Source organism: Stegastes partitus, unplaced genomic scaffold, assembly GCF_000690725.1.
Source record: "Stegastes partitus isolate 25-593 unplaced genomic scaffold, Stegastes_partitus-1.0.2 Scaffold1083, whole genome shotgun sequence".
In the NCBI taxonomy this organism is placed as follows: domain Eukaryota; kingdom Metazoa; phylum Chordata; class Actinopteri; family Pomacentridae; genus Stegastes; species Stegastes partitus.
In genome coordinates this window covers 63720-83380 of record NW_007578814.1, presented here as the reverse complement: position 1 = coordinate 83380, position 19661 = coordinate 63720, and the positions used below count along the sequence as shown (strand labels likewise).

Below are 19661 nucleotides of genomic sequence, written 5' to 3'. Positions count from 1 at the left end.
ATAATAATAATAATAATAATAATAATAATAATAATAATAATAATAATAATAATAATAATAATAATAATAATAATAAATGGTCCATGGTCGTAGCTTTTACAGAAAAAGCTGACTGACCAAAGGTGGTGCGTCAAAAAGGTAGGGAACAGTCACTTATGGAAGATATCCTTGTGGATTTTATGGATCGTGCCGAGCGATACTGAATAAACTGGCGCAGTGGAGGAGGGGTCAAACCATTTAAAATTTTACAAACAAGACACATATTCGAAAATAACTTAAAATTTTCAAAGCTCAGAAGATGATGCTTATCTAAAATCCTGCAATGGTGGTATTGCATTTTAATTTAAACTGTTTCCTAATTTATTACTTGGTTTATGTCTCTTTTCATAGTACTTTTTATTTTCGTAGTACTTTTATAGTTTTCTTTAACATGTTTTAGTTAGAATTTCTTAGATCTAGATTTCTATATTTATTCTTGTCTTGTTATTGTTATGTACCAGTCTCATTCACCACGCAAAATTCCTTGTGTGTGCAAGCTCACTTGGCAATATAAAAAAGCTTACGATTCTGATTCTGATTCTGATTCTGATTTTTTGCCCAGGATTTTCAAAGTTTGTTTGTATAGAAACTCCAGCGGTTTGATGACTGCCTGCCCAGCTTGTCCCCAACGTGTGATACAATATGTTATGTGGGACAGGATCATAGCGTGCATAAAGGTCGTTGCAGCACCCACAGATAGACAGCCTCTAATGTGCAGAAAGTTTACCCGATTGTATTTTATAGTTTTTACTAAGTTTTTGATGTGTGTCTTAAAATTTACATTTGAATCCAGCATTAGGCCGAGATATTTAAACTCACTTACAATTTCTATTTTGTCAGTCCAAATTAAAATATCAGCACTAACAGATTGCTTTATTTTGGAGAAAAACATACCTTTTGTTTTGGTAACGTTGAGGTTGAGACATAACTGATCAAGCCACCCTGTGATCCTTCCCAAAGCATTTGTTAGTGTCTCAGCTGCTAGCTCAGCAGTTTTTGCATGAGTATAAATGACCATGTCATCAGCATACATTTGCAGATCTACACCATGGCACACCTGTGGAAGGTCAGTGACGTAAAGACTGAATAACAGAGACCCTAACGCAGAATCTTGGGAAACACCCATGGAGCACATGACATTGTCTGACAGTGAACTGTTAACTTTGACACTGTGATCTGTCAGAAAGATATGAAGACATCCATTGTAGTGCTCCTGGAAAAAAAATGAATTTCGAGAGTTTTAATATAAGAACATTGTGATCAACTGTATCAAAGGCTTTTTTAAGGTCTAAAAAAACAGCACCAACCACCCCTCCTTTATCTAATTGAGATTTTATCTGCTCTATCAGATACAGTGTAGCTGTTTTAGTGGAGCAATTGGGCCATAAGCCAAACTGCATTGTGTGTAAGCCAAGGTTACTAGTGTAAAGGTAAGATGTCAGTTGCTGGGCTGTACCCTCCTTAGCAATCTTGGACAATACAGGCAGAATACTTATGGGCCTATAATGACAGCCTTAATGGCGGTTTCCAGACTTAAAAATTGAATTGATAATTGGTTTGTGCAAGTGATAGATTAATTAGGTGAGTAACATTTTGAGCTTTTTAAGGAGCCAGTTATTTTACTCACTCCTGTAACATGTGTGAGGGACAACTCAAAAGCTTCCCCTGTAATGTTCACAGGTCCAATATCCACTTTCCTATCTTTGAACTTCTTATCTAGTTCATCCACTGAAAAAAACAAAAAAAACTATTTAAAGTAGCAGCAACAGTCGCCTTGTCACCAGTTATTTTATCCTTGATTTTAAGCTGGACATCATTAAAAAAAAAACATGTTTCATTCCTCCTAAGATTAGTCGTGTTCCAACATGTAGTCTTACTATTACCTTTTGCATCATCTAATAAACAAATATAAAAAATAGATTTAGCTTATCTCAGTTCTTTAATAACCGTATTCCTCAGCCCTTTAAAAATGTCTGTGTCCCTTTTTGATTTAACAGCCTTTTTTGTGCAGTATCTCTATCTGTCATTAATTTCCACACATTTTCATTTAACCAAGGCAGGTTAGGCCTTCTTTTACTTTTCCTCTAAACTTTTACAGTAAAGTTATCCTTTAAACAGTTAATTTTGTCTGTAAATATCTTACAACACGTTTCAAGATCTTCAGAGTCTATGATGTCATTCCATTTTATATAATTTATTACTGTTTCAAAGGCAACTTTCTTGTCTTTTGGTATGCAGTGAACCATGTTTAGTAAAGATAAATCTTTTCTTAGTCAGTTTCCTTGCTACCAGGGTTAGATTGTGATCAGACAAACCAGTGATCAGGTTGTAGCCTTTAGTTATTCTCTCTGTTTTATTTGTGAAGATCAGGTCCAGCCATAAGAAGCTCTTTTTTGTTATGCTTCTTGAGGATTCCTGTCAGCTGATTATAAAAGTGTCATTTGCTGAAGGTCTGTATATCCCCACAATGTTTAAAGACATCTGTTGGGACAAAACTAGTCTTTAACTTACATACTCCATGGTGTTAGGAGTTTTGAACACAACAAGTTCACATTTAATGCCATTTTTAACATAAAGAAGCACCCCTCCTCCCCTCCCCATGGATCGGTCCTGTCTAAAACACTGATAACCTGGTACCATAAACACACAAGCAGCAGTGGATGGTTGTAACCATGTCTCAGAGATACACAAAGTCCAGATTTGAATCCGACAACAAATGAATTAATTGATCACTCTTTGCAACAATGAATGAATGCTTCTAATGTTTAAATGTCCACCAAATACTCCTCGCAACTTCAATTTAGGGTCCCAGAGGACCTTCGCATGATTGACAGTTTGAAAAGTTTTAGTCAGCCTCTGCTTTCTCACTGCGGGGTTCCGACACACGGTAACGCTTGCAGAAGATTTAATGTGACAGTCAGCTGTTCCGACAGCTCTCTTGGAGAGTAGTGGTGGTATGTTATTCATGATCACTGTGGAGTTTATCAAGTTACGTCCTATAGCAGAGATCTCGGGAAGAGAAAGTGAGTGATCATCTTAGGCCTATTCAGAGAGAGCTCAGCACTGGAGTCCCGCAGCATTCCCAGACCCAGATTGAGAGGCACATCTCTGGAGAGCAGGAGCAAAATCAGCAGAAACCCAGGTATTTTCCAAAAAGGAGCTGGCGTGCGCCACTGATCGTTGGTCTGTTTTCTGGCTGCGGCCCGTCCGTGGTGTAGAACTGATTAAAGGACTGTGTAATATCCAGATTGTGATTGAAACTCTCTGTGTGTACATTTAGCGAGTATTTTAATAGTGCAACATCTTGATAGTTTTTATCCTCCCAGAGCATATGGTGATCCCACTGACTGGCTTGCCACTGGTAATCAGCATTGATTGCTTTGAACAAGCAGACACTCACATGTAGGACCACAATGAGCAGTAGCAGTGCAGTGAAACGCACAACATCGAGATTGTCACATATGCACATATGTAGAAAGCAGGTTGCGAAGTCGAATGTGTTACAGCAGTGTTACAATGTGCTTTACAGCAGTGCGGACTCAGCGATATACCTGGTAGCAGCGTGAGAAGCTGGGTGTTGTGTGGGCAACTCAGGTGGTAGAGCGGGTCGGTCAATGATCGGAAGGTCGGCGGTTCGATTCCGCCCTGTAACCTGTGTCATGGTTGTTGTGTCCTTGGGCAAGACACTTCACCCACATTGCCTGGTGTGAATCCGTATGAATGGATTGTTTGAGGTGGCGGTCGGAGGGGCGGTAGGCGCAGAATGGCAGCCACGCCTCTGTCAGTCTGCCCCAGGGCAGAATAAATGTGTGTGAATGAATAATTGACAGTTGATTGTATGCGCTTTGAGTTACTCCTTGAGTAAGAAAAGCGCTCTGTAAATCTGATCAATTATTGTTATTATTATTATTATTATTATTATTATTATTATTATTATTATTATGAGCTGTATGCTGAATGAGTGGCTGGTTAGTAAAGCCAAGTTAACAAAGAAACTTGCCTCGGATCATTCTGCTAAGATCAGCCCAAATGTTGTCATTATTGTCAGGTTTAAAAAAGCTAATTAAGTTAAAAACACTGTACTTTTTAACATAAGATGTATGGACTGTTCTGTGTGGGAAAAGCTGTAGATCTGTAGAACCTGCCAAGCAGCGCCTCGTCACCAGCGCCATGTTTCTTGTCATGTCATTGTACGTCAGTCCGTTTCACAGTTTCCAGAGTCTGTTTTGCTGATGAGTTTAAAGGCAGTTTGTGTTTTACTGTCAGTGGGTTTTACAGTTATTCTCACTGCTATCAGTTTAATCAAAGACTGTCAGTGATTCAGTCAGAAATTCTTCATTCCTCCATGACTCTTATCATCCTGGTTTTATTCTGTGAAAAGGTTATTGAAAAGCATCAGTCAGGGGGTGGATACAGGATGTCCAAGTCACTGAATATTCCTTGTCCAGTTAAATCCATCATTATGTCATTGGAAGGACTATGGTAAATGCTTAAATCTGCCTAGAACAAGCTGTCCTTAAAAACTGAGTGACCATGCATGAAAGAGACTAGTGAGGGGGGCCACCAAGACACCTAAGACTCCTGTGGGAGTTACAAGCTTCAGCGGCTAAAATATGAGATAGGGTGTATACAGCAATTATTGCCTGTTCTTCACTAGTCAAAGCTTTATGGGAGAGAGGCAAAGCGAAAGACACCTGAAAAAGGTGCATTAAATCTAGACTACAGTTCACCAGAAGGCATATGGGGGACAGGAGAACCTCTGATCAGCTCTGTAAACATGGACACAGACAATATTTAGACAATATGACAATGAAAAAAAAAATCTCAAACAAATTGTCTGAAGTAAGCTCTTCCTGCTCTCCACGAAGGCGAACGCTTTTTCTCTTGCTCCCTCCTGGCCCTTATTTGCCCTGCTTGCTACTCTTTGTCCTGTGCTGTCTTAGTCTGAATCTATTAGAGCCTCTTTCTGCATTTCACTCCAAAACTTCAAAACCTGAATCATGGATTTGATCAGCTGGTCTCGCAACGCAATTGATCAAATTTTCTCGATGAGAAGACTGGACAAAGGAGAGCCCGCCTGCCCTGACGGAAAGTTTGCAGCGGGATACACGATGGACTCCTGGCAGGAGTGGAGGGTCGTGTGCCTCTCTATACTTTCTGTGGAGGATTTTGAAGCCGTCTACTTAATTGGGATCATGATAACAGGCTTCCTGCTGTTTGGCGTTTGCAGGTTCCTGCTTTATCGCAAAGTTTGGAAGACGGAGGCAGCGGTTTCGGCATTTGACAAGCTGCCCGTCGTGGAGGGATTGCTTTGGGCTGTCAACTCTCAGACTCAAGCGATATGCGAACTAAATCGCAAACTGGAAGGGGTTCCAGAACTGATTCGCAAGATGGGCACCAACTTGGAGCTGTAGAACAGTCCGATCCAGATGTAATGGGCCATCAAATTCGGCTTTTTTGGATCACAGAGAGAACCAGTGGGACTCTAAGGACTGACGGTAAATTGCAAGTTGGCCTGACCCAAACCATCTTTCTTTATCTTCATTCGGCTCCCCTGCTTCAGCCTTGGCCTTGGAAGGCTGATACCTCTGCACTTCTCCTGGATGTCATGCGGACAGATGCTCATCCCCTCCCCTACCCTATTCCTTCTCCTGTAAACTTTGCTTCTGGATCAGAACTCTTTGAGGTCATCTCCACGACAACGGCTGTGTCTCGTCACCTGCATCAGACGTCAGAGGCACTGTTGAGTCTGGGCAGTGATGAAGTCCATGGACTTACACATACACATACACGAAGACACACACAACACTCACACCCCCCTGGACTCAACGCCTTGGTTGGCTCCCCACCCCCTCTCCCTCCCTTGTTACGGTGCAGTATGCTGCGGGCTGACGCGACATGCCTCGTGGCTGCGCGCTCCCCCCAGTGTCTGAGCTGTGACACCTCCACCCCAACACCCTCCCCCCTCCCACACGCGCAAGTCTTGAGTTTTGTTGTGATGTTTTACTACGTTGCTTGTGTGCTGAGGTGTTTTTTTCCTAATCCCACACTGTGAACATCTGAGAGCAGATACAACACAAGCAAGGATCTAGTCAGGAGAAAACAATCTAGATAAGTGCCATAGAACAAATTCAAGTGTGATAGGGCATTGATGCCAACAGCAGGCTGTGTGGGATGTAATATGATTTTTTGTTTGTTTGTTTATTTGTTTGTTGGTTTGCGGGCTGTCAAGTGCAAAGGTTATTAATTGAAGACCTGGGTTTTTCGTCTTTTCTTAAAGACTGAGAGAGAGTTAGCAGATTGGACAGAGTTTGGTAACTCGTTCCACCAGCGCAGAACCACAGAGGAGCAGAGTCCAGCTATCGACCTCAGGCCCTGTTGCAGTGGTTGTAGCAGGCGGTTTTTATTGGTCGAGCATAGTAAGTGGGCGGGAGTGTAGATCTGAATGAGAGAGTTCAGGTAGGAGGGAGCTGTTCTTGTTGTGGTTTTGTAAGCAAGTGTCAGGGTTTTGAATTTGATGCGGGCAGCAACTGGAAGCCATTGAAGCGCTCTAAACAGCAGGGTGACATGCTGTTTTTGGCTGGTTGAAAACCAGACGTGCTGCTGCATTCTGGATCATCTCCAGAGGTTTGACCATGGATGGGGGGAGGCCTGCCAGTAAGGAGTTGCAGTAGTCAGTGCGTGATATTATGAGAGCCTGTACCAGGAGTTGTGCCGCATGTTCAGACAGGAAAGGTCTGGTCTTCCTGATGTTGTACAGGGCGAATCGACACGACCAAGCGACAGAGGCCACATGAACCTTGAAGGTTAGTTGGTCATCAATCATGCCACCCTAGTTTCTGGCAGATTTTGTGGGTTTGAGTTGGGTTGAATCAAGCTCAATGTTGATTTATTGTTGTAGAGAGGGACTGGCTGGGATGACAAGGAGCTCAGTCTTAGAGAGGCTGAGTTGAAGGTGGCATTTTTCATCCATGCCGAGATGTCTGCAAGGCATGATGAGATCCGGGCAGAGACTGTGTGGTCGTTCAGGGGGAAAGACAGGAAGAGCTGGGTATCATCAGCATAGCAATGGTATGAGAAACCATAGGCCTGGATTATTGCACCGAGTGAGGTTGTGTAAATTGAGAAGAGAAGGGGACCAAGCACCGACCCTTGAGGAACCCCTGTGGATAGGTTGTGTGGTTCGGACACTTCTACCCTCCAGGATACTCTTGAGATCTAGCAGCAATAAAGCTGACTGTCCAGCAGCTGTAGCAGAACGCAGTGATTCTGTTACAGAAAGGAGTGCAGTCTCTGTGCATATGTCTTGGTATATATGCAGTACTTTTATTATTATTATTATCATTGTTATTGTTATTATTATTATTATTATTATTATTATAACAATAATAACAATAAAGTGAGTACCTTAAGTTTTATATTTTTAATTCATTGTCATTACTACGTAGGCTCTTGTCATATCTGTAATGGCTCATCTGTGTGTGTGGAACACAAACTGTATTTGCTTTAATCCTGTAAGCTTTTAACAGAGAGCAGTGATTAAACTGTTAAAATATATGTGTGTGTTTTTTGCATTACCAGCAAGCAGGCTGCACTGTGGTTGCTGGGCGACAGCCAGCATTCCCAGAAGGCCAAGCTGGAGGATAGGGCAGTGCCTCACCTCATCACCAGTATGGACGACCTCACACTAAAGCCCACCCACAACAGCAATGTTTGCAGATCGCCGAGCTCTGACCGTCTTCAGGAGGTAAACACATACATATATACAGAACACACCAGATTATCCAGTGTTTGGACAGTTGTCACTCTGCAGCAGATTAGAATCAAAAGCTTATATGTTATTGTGCTGAAGTTTGTTGGTTTTATCTCCAAAGCCTGGAAAGAAGGAAAAATAATATGTATTTTCATTCTTTTCAGTATTAGGGAGTCAGGCCTTTATTGCCAGTACATGGATTACTGTAGATGCAGACAGTAAAAATCAGGATGTTTTGATAACATCCATTGGTCAATTAGGAGCAGCTGATTGTTGATTGTACTACTTGAACCGAGGGAGAAATTTCAATGAAATTATCAAAAACATTTATTCAGTTAAGAGTAGGGGTGTAACAGTACACAAAAATCACAGTTCGGTACGGACCTCGGTATGGAAGTCAAGATTCAGTTCGGTAAGGTTGCATAGTTCTCAGTATCAAATAAACAAAATAAAATAAATAAAAGTACAAGTGCAGCATTAACAATTCCAGCTTATTGGGCTGCTGTAAATATAACTGAATTACTTTTCCAGGCTAAAAAAGGAAGACACTGCTTCAAACAACCAAGCTCAGTGATAAATATAAAAAATGAATAAACTTTTTTCAAATAAATGAAAGAAGTATTATGCAGCCAAATTTGAGCTTGTGTGCTGTTCATAAATGGGGGGAGTTTGTAAAACATGGTGAACTAGAAGAGCCCTCTGAGGGGGCAGACCTCCGCCAAGCAGCTCATTTCAACCATATTGTGATTTCCAGCAAGTTCTGATTCATTTATCGACACTATTAGATTCATGGATAATCAGAACATAGCTTTAGCATCGGAATTAACATTGATATTATCAATAACAAGCTGACGGAGTGAGCGTTCGTTCTGTACTCTCAAATATTTTCTACACTTATTTCTGCAGTTACTTACTGGCTTTTAGGATGTTGGCTAACACTATACTAGGTTGACATAACTACAGTGATGCTATTGCTAACATAAACAGACAGGGAGTACCTTAAGCTAGGTTAGCACGACTTTAGCAATGCAACTTAAATGAAAAGCATGATCGACACAATGAGTCACGCCTCAGTCGTCCTGACACATGGCAAAGAGAGTTAACGTGAAACAGGAGACATGTAGAGTCATTGTTAATGTCACAACGTCGTTATGAACTTATCTGTCACTAACTCCGCTCATCCCACTCCTGTGATGCTGCCTGGCTGTAGTTTACTCATGTACTACTGAGAAGACAGCGGTGAGGACTGAGGACTGAATGGAGTCAGAGCTCCTGCACAGTAACAAACTGTGCAACGTTTGCATAGTTCCTTTTTTTTTCTCTTGCAGTGGGCAGTTACGCTTGGATGCTGCCTTTTCAAATGAGTGTGTAAGTCTGACATGTTGCCGGATGCATAGTTGAGGACCGCTTCACAGTGTGAACATACGGCTTTTGTCTTGTCGCTTGTTTTTCTCCTTTTTCGTACTTCACCAGGAGACCGAAGTGATTCTAAACGGGTGATTTTAATGACACCGGAGCGTCTTCCAGCTCTGGCTTGTTGTTGTTGTTGTTGTTGTTAGCATTAGCCATCCCATTCGCTAGCCATACAGACCGGGTTTATAAGGAAGCGCCGACAGGAGAATAAACAGTCTGTTACATCCTTTAATCTACTGGAAAGTCCTCCTTGTTTTTAGCTCTACAATACTGCACAACTGTGAGCCAGAGAAGGTCCAGCACAACTGATTTAAAGTTTTGCAACTGAAACAATTCTGTACATTGGCCATTCTTAATAGTCTTAAAATTGTTCGTACGCCAGTACACGTTTGGACAGAACCAAAAGGGCCTGCACCAAACGGTTCGGTACGAATACGTGTATTGTTACACCCCTAGTTAAGAGTAATTTTTTTGTAAGTAATTTTGGACTTTTTTCTGTTGACAGTTTTCTTTTGTTGGTAGAATCACACAAACTCGACAGATTGGTCACCATTTGCTGTGTATATATAGTTGTTTTTTTTCATGAGTTTAGTCTGTGTGAACTTTAACTTGGCAGTCATCTCACTGTGCCTTTGATTTATCCTCCAGAGTGAACGAACAGACAGCGGGCCAGCTCTGACTCAGGGAGACAAACTGAGAGCCTTGAAGAGCCGACGTCCCCCTCGCCCCACCACCACCGGAGCCCTGAGGTACAAGAATCAGAAATGGAACAGAACTGACTGAATGAGAACTGAACCAGAAACAGTTCTGGATGTGTTAGCTGCACACACCCAGAACTGTTTCTGGTTCAGTTCTCATTCAGTTTACAGCAATGTAGAAAGATATAGAAAAAAGCCTATTGATCACTCTCATACATTTATGATCATCGCCCTAAATAGTTGGCGATTTACATTTTTTTCCTGTCACCCCATTGCTGGTCTTTATATAATAAGGGTGTAGGTATAGATGTTCCACGTTTTCCTTTTTATTGCACCTTCACTTTGAAAATGTTTTCGGATTTTCCCACTGTCAGATTGTAGCTATTTTCATTTGCCATTATTTAAGTCTCATTTAGATTTAAAGTATATTTCCAAAGACAGATGTGAAGAAAACAACATCAAGCTGATGTATCCACACACCTAGCTGAGATGTGATAAAGTTATCCAGATATCTAGCTAAGATGGAATCAAAGGGGAAAGACAAAGGTAAAAACAATGGTAAATGGTCTGCACTCATATAGCACCTTTCCACCTTAGCGGTTCTCAAAGTGCTTTACAATGTTTTCTCATTCACCCATTCACACACACATTCATACACCAACGACGACAGAGCTGCCATGCAAGGCGTCTATGAATTTACAATGAATTTAAAAGCACAAACACTAAGTATCTTCAGACGCCATTGTTTCTTTACATTCCTGAAATGGTACCTTCAGCAGTCCCTGAGATGTCAGCTCCGCCTCACAGGTGGAGATGAGGGTGTAGACTGATGATGCACATGTTCTCTTTCAGAGTGGAGGAGATGAAGATGCACAGCAGATCAATGTCACAGCCACTCAGGTAGGATTTTACCCAATAATACTTGAGACACTATCCTCATCAGACGGATACAAACAGTAATCCATACATGTTTTGACCGTGGTTTTCGTGTCTGCATCCAGATTGTCGATGGGGGTCGGTCAGGGCCACATATCCCCTCTTAAGTCATCCAAATTCCCAGCATCCTCTGCCTCTGCTGCAGCTAAGAGGATCGGAAGGAGTCCATCATCATCAGCCTCAAACATGAGGAGGTCAGTGATACCACCGACTTCCTTCACTACCTCCATCTCATCTTCATCACCTGATCCTATTCTTCACGTGATGCTCTTTATCTCCTTGTTCACACCCTATTTACATCCTCTTTGTCTTCATCACCTTCTTCCCTTCATCACCTCCTTCAGCGGTTCATCACTTCCACCTCCTCTTAATCAGCTCGTCTTCATCATCATTTTATGTTGTTCATCTCTTTCTCATCTTCAATTTCATCATTGCATCCTCTTCTCAGTGTGTCATCTCAGATTAATGTCTAAACTGTTTGTAGTATCAATACACAACCTGTTGTGCCTTTTAGTACTAGTAGACAAATCTGTAGTACCTTTTTGAAATAATACACGGCCTCTTGTACCTGTTAGTAGTAATACACAAACTGTAATACCGTCAAGCAGCTTGTACTACTTGTAGGTAGTGCACAAAGGTACAAGCTTTAAAATAAAAAACTAAATATAAGAAGTTGACCAGACTCTAAATGTGCAATAAAGGACTTGTAGTACCTGTTAGTACGAATACACAGCCTGTTAGTGTCACAACACGGTAAGCAGTATTTATGTCCATAATCAGATGATTCTTAGCCTCTGTTTTTGTACTGAGTATAACATGGCTGATTGAGGCTCATCTGATCTGAGTTTAAACTGGTTCAAACCTATTTTAAAACAGATTTTAAGTTTGAACCAGGTTTGCATGGAACTAATATCACAGGAATTCTATGTTTGGGGAAATATGGTAGGTCATTTGCGGTGGAAGTTTTACTTTACAAAATATGGACATGGCAGATTCATCTCCTCTGTAATTCACCTGAGGGCTGTACTACAAAGCGAGATTAGCAGGTTAGCGAGGTATGTTGAGCTTAAAGTCAGAGTTTTCAGTGTCAAAAAGGTAGCTCTCTTTTTACCTGGCTAGATCTCCATGACAACTGGTGCTGTGGAGCTAACCTGGTCGGGAGCAGGTTATGTTTAGAGTTTCGGATTTAAATCAGCTGGAAAGAGCATCTCCCTTTAACTAGATTGTTTCCTGACTATTATTTATGAGCAATACAAATTCTCAGCTGAGGGAATGTGTTTTATCTGCGAACATGCTGAGTTGTGCGTTACTCATATCACTGAATGAGGCCCTGTAGTTATAGTATCACATACTGTAAATATTGCGTTGCCATGGGAACCCAACATGTATTTAGTTGGTGATGCAGAAATCACATAAATATGTTTTATATATGATTTTAAATGTGTTTCTACTGGTATTTATTACAGAGAATATTCAATCAATAACATTTATTTGGCTACAAATTAAAGGGATTTCCTGCATTATGGGACAGTGTCAGACCTAAATGCACTTCAATACAAGATCATGTTTAAATATATTAAGTTTAATGTTGAACTTTAACGTGCAGCTGTCAGATGGAAATAAGCGGCTGCATCAGTAAAATATTATATATAACACGTTCAACAGTTTTCTACCAGCATTTCTGTCTTGCACCATTTGCAGTAGTGGCGCTATTTACTGTCATTTTTAAAAAATATATTCCTCATTGTTCTCCATTAAAACCACGTGTTGACTGAAGCAGCTGCACACAATCGATTACTTTAGTCTTTAGTCCGCCTCCTTTTATGTGAACAGAGTCTGAGACAGAAAGTCTGAGTTGACAAAGAAAATTGATAACCACCTTCATGATACCTGTAATCTCTGGCTGGGCTTTTAGTTTTTGTCGAGCCAGCTTACACAAAGAAAGCCTGTCTATGTCAAACTTGCTTTGTAGTACAGCCCTCAGGTCCTGTTCATCGCAGGCGAATTGGGCTTGGGCTATGTTTACACTGATTCAGAATTAAGATGACCTGATCTGAGTTGAAATCCAATTCACCTGATGTAAACCCAATCTGGTCCAGTTTAAACCTCAGCAGTGTCCTCAGTCAGGTTTTAAAATGAATGCAAAACAACTTAACACAAGTAGATCTAGATTTAGCTGTTGCTTCATTTGTTTGATGTAGAAAACACTGACTAAAAAGACAGAGCATCAGCTGGTTTTTTAAATACAGGAAACAGGAAAAAGTGGATAAATTAGCCTGAACAATCGCTTTGCCACTCACCTACACTCACTCACTAGTCAGATTGTTCTTATTTTTTGTCTATTTTTAAGTCTTTTGTTTTTCTTCCCAAAAATAATTCATTATCATGACGTGGCATCACATGGTCAGATCTTAAATACAGTCTTAAATCAATATGTAGTTGCTGCATTTACACTTTGTGGGGCAGAATACAGATAAGTGTGTTCTGGTCCAGGATCAACTGTTCTGATTCTGCAGGTGGTTGACAATTCATGTTGCTCATGTGTGTCGTGTGTGTCATATGTGCCCCTACCCACTGCTGACCTCAGCTCAGCCCTCAGCTCTCGGTTGGCCAGCTCTCTCAGCGATCTGTATGCTGGCGACATCGAAGAGGACAGGAATACTCCATACTCCTCTCTTCCACCCTCCTCCCCTTCCTCCTCTGTGTCTCTGAGCTCCTCCCCCTCCTCTCTGGCCCAACTGTCTTTGTCCCACTATGGTAACAGTCCTCGCAATGTGCAGCACGAGGTCAACAACAACAGCGGTCCATTTGGTGGCTCTGTGATGCCCACCGCAGGGAAAAACTTCATTCGGACAGGGCCTCAGGACTTCAGCCCCTACAGGGGCCCTGGGCCCTACGGCGCAATGAAAGGCCCCTCAGGACGCTACCTGAGCCGCTCCATACCTGTAAGTCCTCTGACACAGCAGCAGCTCAGCACCACCCCTTTCTGCTGACTGGCTCTCTGTTTTGACATCACTAACACCCTGCAGTGCACACGGTGCTTGACTGCGCAGGTGTCCTCCTGCAACAAAATACATTTAATACGGCCTCACATTATCTCAGTTTATATCATTATACAATCAAGGTTTGTGTCTTCTGGTGCATTAAACGTATCTTTAAGCACATTTTTAGCAGCTTTGTTGTTTCTGCAGTGCATTATGACTCAGTCAACTCATGTGTCCGATGCTTCCAGTGTGTTTCTGACCTCTGACATCCTGCTGTTTTACATCTTCCATCTTTGATGTTTCTTCTGTGCGCTGACTGCTCAGTAATTAGGACAAGAGGTCACATCAAACAATGTGCACACAACATGAACAACAAAACGTTGCAGGGTGAAGACGAGAACTGTTACTGTGTTCCATATAAAGACGTCAAAGTTACAATAATGTAACGATTAATAGATAGCAACCATTTTATTGTACTTTTATGTTTTTGTTCTGCTAAAAACAGAATTCAGTCCAGTTTTGTAATAGGATGAGATACACTAATAACACAAAATGCTCATTTCTGATTTTAGGGAAGGTGACAGTGCCCCTGAAGGCAACACAGAACCACCCACATTGCATACCAGAGAGATGCACCAATTAGATTGTAATTAGATTCGTCAACCAGAGCCTTTATTCAACATATACATTAGCAAATCATTTTTCCAGGAACCTAGAGTAGAGTGTGAGGTTAGCCAAGATATGTTTCCCAAGCAGATAGCATCAAGGGCCTTGCTCAGGCATCCAACAGAGATAGCTCGGTGGCCTTGTACCCTTGACCTGCTAATCAGTAACAAGAGCCCTAACTGTTGAGCCACCACTGCCCCCAAGAAAAGTCATTTTCAACAGTTGATTAGTTTGATTGATTGGTTAACCATTCAACCGTAATAACCAACCATAAGAAAAAAAATCAAGGATGTTAATTGTGAGGATTTCTTGCTTATTCTTGGCATTGCATAACTTTAAACTTAATGTTTTGTGGTCCTGGACATTTTATTGACCATTTTACTGACAATATGATAAATAATTACAAAAAATACTCCCTTACATTGGTGTTCTCATTCTTAGGATTCGTTTTGATGTCTCACTATGGAATATGCTCCCTGCATATGCCTCAGAAGCATTTAAAGATAAAGATAAAGATAAAGAGACTTTATTGTCATTGTGCAGAAGTACAACGAAACTTGTGTGGAAGAACACGACAATAGCAGCAGTGCAAATAAGAATAAAAATAAGAATACTAGAAATAAAAATCATTTAAACAAAGTACTATATACACAAAGCATTATATACAATAAAGTGATTAGTCATTATGCCAAACCTGATTGGCTGGTGATCGCGACGCCTGCATCTGGTGGAGCCACCTACCCTTAAGTAGCCTGCACTACCACGCAGCATCACTCAAACAACTCTTCTTGCTTCGTGTAGCATATCTCAATTTTGTAAGCACTAGCTAGCTTAACTGTTCATAGACTGGAGCTAACTCTGCTCCATCGCAGAACGCTAGCTGTCATACCTGCGTCCCTCCAGCTTCACCATAACCTGGAGAGTTGACCGCCCGACCACACCAAGGGAAGTCATTTTTTACACAGTTTAGCACACCAGCGAACACCATTTTGCTGAATTAGCACGCCAGCTAATTCATGACACATCTTGTTTAGCCCCCAGCTAATCAAGATGAATGCCCATGCTCTTCAAACTCTACTGCTACTCTGGGCCTGCAGAGCCCACGAGTTCCCCCCCCCACCCCACCCCCCCGCTGCGCGCACTGCTGGTACAGCAACAACACATCCCAGTGGAGGAGGGAAGAGACTTCGTTGCAAGGACAGCAGGTTCTGCCTCTCAGCCAGGTCACACAAGCACACACCATTGTTCTTGTTTCACTGTTGCATCCAGACCTCTAGTCAAGGGCGCTGTCGAGATTAACAAACAAGAACGCAATAAGCAGTTTGGTGCCGGTTCCAGGTCCGGAGCAGGGATGTAGCCTGAGGGGCATCCAGTCTGTTGTTACACTAACACCCAGCACAGTGAAGCCCGAAGGTCACAACCATATCCTGCCACTGGAGGACCCCACAAGCTCAGCCTGGTTTCTGAGAACGATATCATGGGGTTACAGGCTTCAGTTTGCCGCTGTTCCCCCTCGTTTCTCTGGTGTACTGCATTCTCAGGTGCACAGCTCGTGTTCTTCAGGAGGATTCACTCACTTTAGACAAAGAGAGCAATTTCATAGTGCCTCCTGAACAGTGTCAGAGCAGCTTTGACTCCAGGTATTTTTTGGTCCCCAAACGAGGAAGGACTGGGATTCGCCCAATCCTGGATCTCCAGGCTCTGAACAGATACCTCAGAACATACAAGTTCAGGATGCTCATGCATGGATCCCTGCTTCATATGTTGCGTCAGAATGACTGGTTCACATCAGTCGACCTAAAGACGCATATTGGTGTCATTGAAGCCCCACCTTGCTTTTGTGCCCAAGGTGGTTGGTTCATGCTCTCCCATTGGTCTTACAGCATTTTCTCCACCGCCATTGTCTTCTTCTGAAGAACAGCTGTTGCACATGCTGTGTCCAGTCCGTGCCTTGCGGATTTATATGGACAGGACGAGGGGGTTTCAGAGGAGTGACCAGCTCTTTGTGTCCTGGGCTAGCCCCTATAGGGGCAGGCCCATCACAAAGCAGCGGCTCTCCCACTGGAGCAATTGGGAGCAATTGCCCGGGCCTACACATCTCAGGGCGTGCAGGCCCTGGCAGGCCTGCGGGCTCATTCTGCATGTGGCCTGGCTGCATCCTGGGCCCTGTGTAAAGGGGTCTCGATTCAAGAGATCTGTGCAGCAGCAAGTTAGTCTTCACCTCTCACTTTTGTCCGCTTTTATAAGCTGGACGTCTCTGCTCTGAGCCTGGCTCATGCAGTACTGAGTGCTGGGCCCACTTAGGGCAGGGGGCTGTTACTTGAGTGCTGGTGGTTGATTAAGATAAGCATGTCTGGCAATACGGGAGTTTCCATGTCCCATAGTGAGACATCAAAACGAATGCTAAGAATGGAAACTATAGGTTACTTGCGTAACCCTGGTTCTCAGAGTAGCATGAGTGAGATGGGGTTTATTATTATTTTTCAGCACAAACAAATGCGATTTTGAGGGCCTAAACATGCGCCAAAACTCACCAAAATCACCACACACACACTCAAACTACAGGAGGTGGTGATTAAAAGTTATTAAAACGAGGGCATCGCTATAGCTCACCTGATTGAGCTGGCGTCCCATGTACAGGGCTACAGTCCCGATGTGGAGGTCATGAATTCGAATCCCACTCATGGCCCTTTTCCACACGTCCTCCCCCCATTCTTCTCCCCCCACTTTCCTTTCTCGCTCTCACTGCACTATCGAAAAAAGGCACAAAGGCAACACAAATAACTTAATAAAAAGTTGTTAAAGCGCTCTGCAAAAGTTTGACGGTGTGGAAATGGCAACCCCCGGAATTTGGCCAAAACACCATAAAATGAGACGTGCTTGCTCCCAGTCTCAGCTGGAGCCCGTTTCCGCCACGGCCAACATGTTTGCTGCTGTAGCTCGCCACTAAACAGGAAGTGGCTCGTAACTAGGCTGCACATGCTCTGATCTAGCCAAAACTCAGCACGCCAGATCAGAGTCCTGCCCAGAGCACGTTTCTACCGAACCCCAGTTTTATTAGTATTTTAGACAGGAAGGGCAGGAGTGAAACTGGTCTGTTGTTTTCAACTTGGGCTGGGTTGAGTGTAGTTTTTTTTAGTATTGGAGTGACTTGAGCTTGATTAAATGTAGCATGGAACACACCCGTAGCAAGTAAGGAGTTGATGATATGTGTTATTGCAGGGTTAAGTGCTGAGTAATTGGTTTGTAAGAGGTTGGATGGTGTTGGGTCCAGTGGACAGGTAGTAGGATGAGAGTCCAGCAATAGCTTGGAGACTTCCTCCTCAGTCAGAGGGGAGAACAAGGAGAATACGGCCCTATGAGCTGGCGGCTGAACAGTGAGTTGGTCAGACTAAGAGAACTGGTTACTGAGACTTTGTCTGTAAAACGTGAGACAAACACGTCTGCAGTGAGCAGAGTGGTGGGTGGTGGAGGAGGTGGGTGAAGGAGTGAGTTAAAAGCAGAGAATGTTTTTCGAGCATCTGTTGTGCAGCAGATCTTGTTCTGATAGTACTTGGTCTTAGCAATTTTTAAACTGGAGGAGAGTGATGCTCGTAGACCTTGATAGTCGCTGAGGTCAGAGGGCTCTCTGGATTTAGGCCATTTTCTTTCTGCTGCTCTGAGCACAGCCCTTTGCTTTCTGGTGACACTAGTGAGCCATTGACAAGGGGGAGAGGCAGGAGCATGTTTGCATGTTAGAGGGCAGCGATTGTTCAGAGAGGAGGCTAGTGAGGAAAAGAGTGTCTGTGGCCTTGTCAGCTGTGAGTGAGGAGAATCTGTTATGAGGAGGCATGGAAGCCAAGACCTCATCAGAAAGCTGGGTCGGTGTATCCTTCCACAAATGGAAGGAGACCATTTGTGGAGCAACTAGAGTGTCTTCCGGTAAGGAGACAGTGAACTGAATAAAATAGTGGTCTGACAGATGAAGCGGAGTGACACTCAGATTTGATGTGGAGCAGTTTCGACAGAAAATCAAGTCAAGTGTGTTACCCGCTTTGTGTGTGGGAGGGGTAGAGACCTGCTTCAGGTCGAAAGATGCCATAAGTGACAGAAAGTCACTTCCTTGGGCTTTGTCTGTGTGGATATTCTTGTCTCCCATGACAACAAGAGGTGTGTCATAGTCCTGAATGGCTGAGAGTAGCATGTCCAGTTCAACTACAAAGTTACCCAGTGGACACCCTGGAGGACGATATATGACAACAACAGATAGCTTAACCAGTGCAGTGACACTGATTGCATGGTATTCAAATCAGGAGTTGTTGCTCGGCACAGAGAGCTTAGTGAACTTCCATTTTTAAGTGAGGACCACCTCTTCATCCAGCACTGCGGGGTGTGTGGGAGAAGGTGGAGGCAGCAGAGAGTGCAGCAGGTGTGGCAGTGTTTTCTGGACGGATCCAGGTTTCAGTCAGGATAACAGGTATGATATTGTAGCACATGGTGGGTGAGGCAGGCAACAAGTGTAGATAATAGGAAAAGTAGGAAAAGACTTGCCAGTTGGTATCCTTGCTCGGTGGACTTGCAGGTCTTTATCCAATTCGGTCTTCACACAATGAGGGCTGACACAAAAGGCTGATGCTTCCACTGACGCTACAGCATAGCACATCTGTTCTGCCCTCAACAGGAAAGGTTGTTCATTGATTAAATTTGTTATTTTTGGTAGGTTCAGACTGCCTATTGTTTGGAATGTATTTTGCATCATTTGTTGTTGTTCTTTGTCATTGCACTTTTATTTTGACACAGGAAGTGACACTGCGGAAGTGGGTATGAATGTATGATAGTAGAAAACACGGAATGCATGTGTAATGTCTTCCTGCATCTTGTTCATCCAGTTTCTTGTGTGTTCAGTCCATCAGAACGCAATAACTAAGTTTTGTGTTGGCCTTGTATGGCAGTAACTTATGGGTGAATGTGTTAGCGTACGCACTATTGTTAGCATACGCGCTAACACGAATGATATATGGTAAAGCTAATCACATGCATTAGCTGTAGGTACGTGCTAATTTTAGCGATATTCACTTGAATACTGAGTAAAGGTTAGCTTCTGGGTTACTTATCCAGTAAGTTCTTGACGGTACCTTGTGTGTGATTGTAATTCTTACATGTATAATTGAGTTTGTATCTTTTCTTTTTTTA

The 19661-nt window shown here is 42.7% G+C and overlaps 1 protein-coding gene across 2 annotated transcripts in view; it reads left to right on the top strand.

The window, feature by feature from the left end:
• Positions 1–19661, top strand: part of LOC103367780 (dual specificity protein phosphatase CDC14A-like) — a 90767-nt gene that overhangs the window by 62533 nt on the left and 8573 nt on the right. The window contains exons 11-15 of one of the 2 annotated variants that reach the window (XM_008295906.1): positions 7621–7786; positions 9854–9954; positions 10756–10803; positions 10905–11033; positions 13427–13784. In XM_008295906.1, the coding sequence (XP_008294128.1) occupies positions 7621–7786; positions 9854–9954; positions 10756–10803; positions 10905–11033; positions 13427–13784 (802 nt within the window). The remainder of the gene's footprint in view (positions 1–7620; positions 7787–9853; positions 9955–10755; positions 10804–10904; positions 11034–13426; positions 13785–19661) is intronic. The other variant, XM_008295908.1, reaches the window with a different exon arrangement.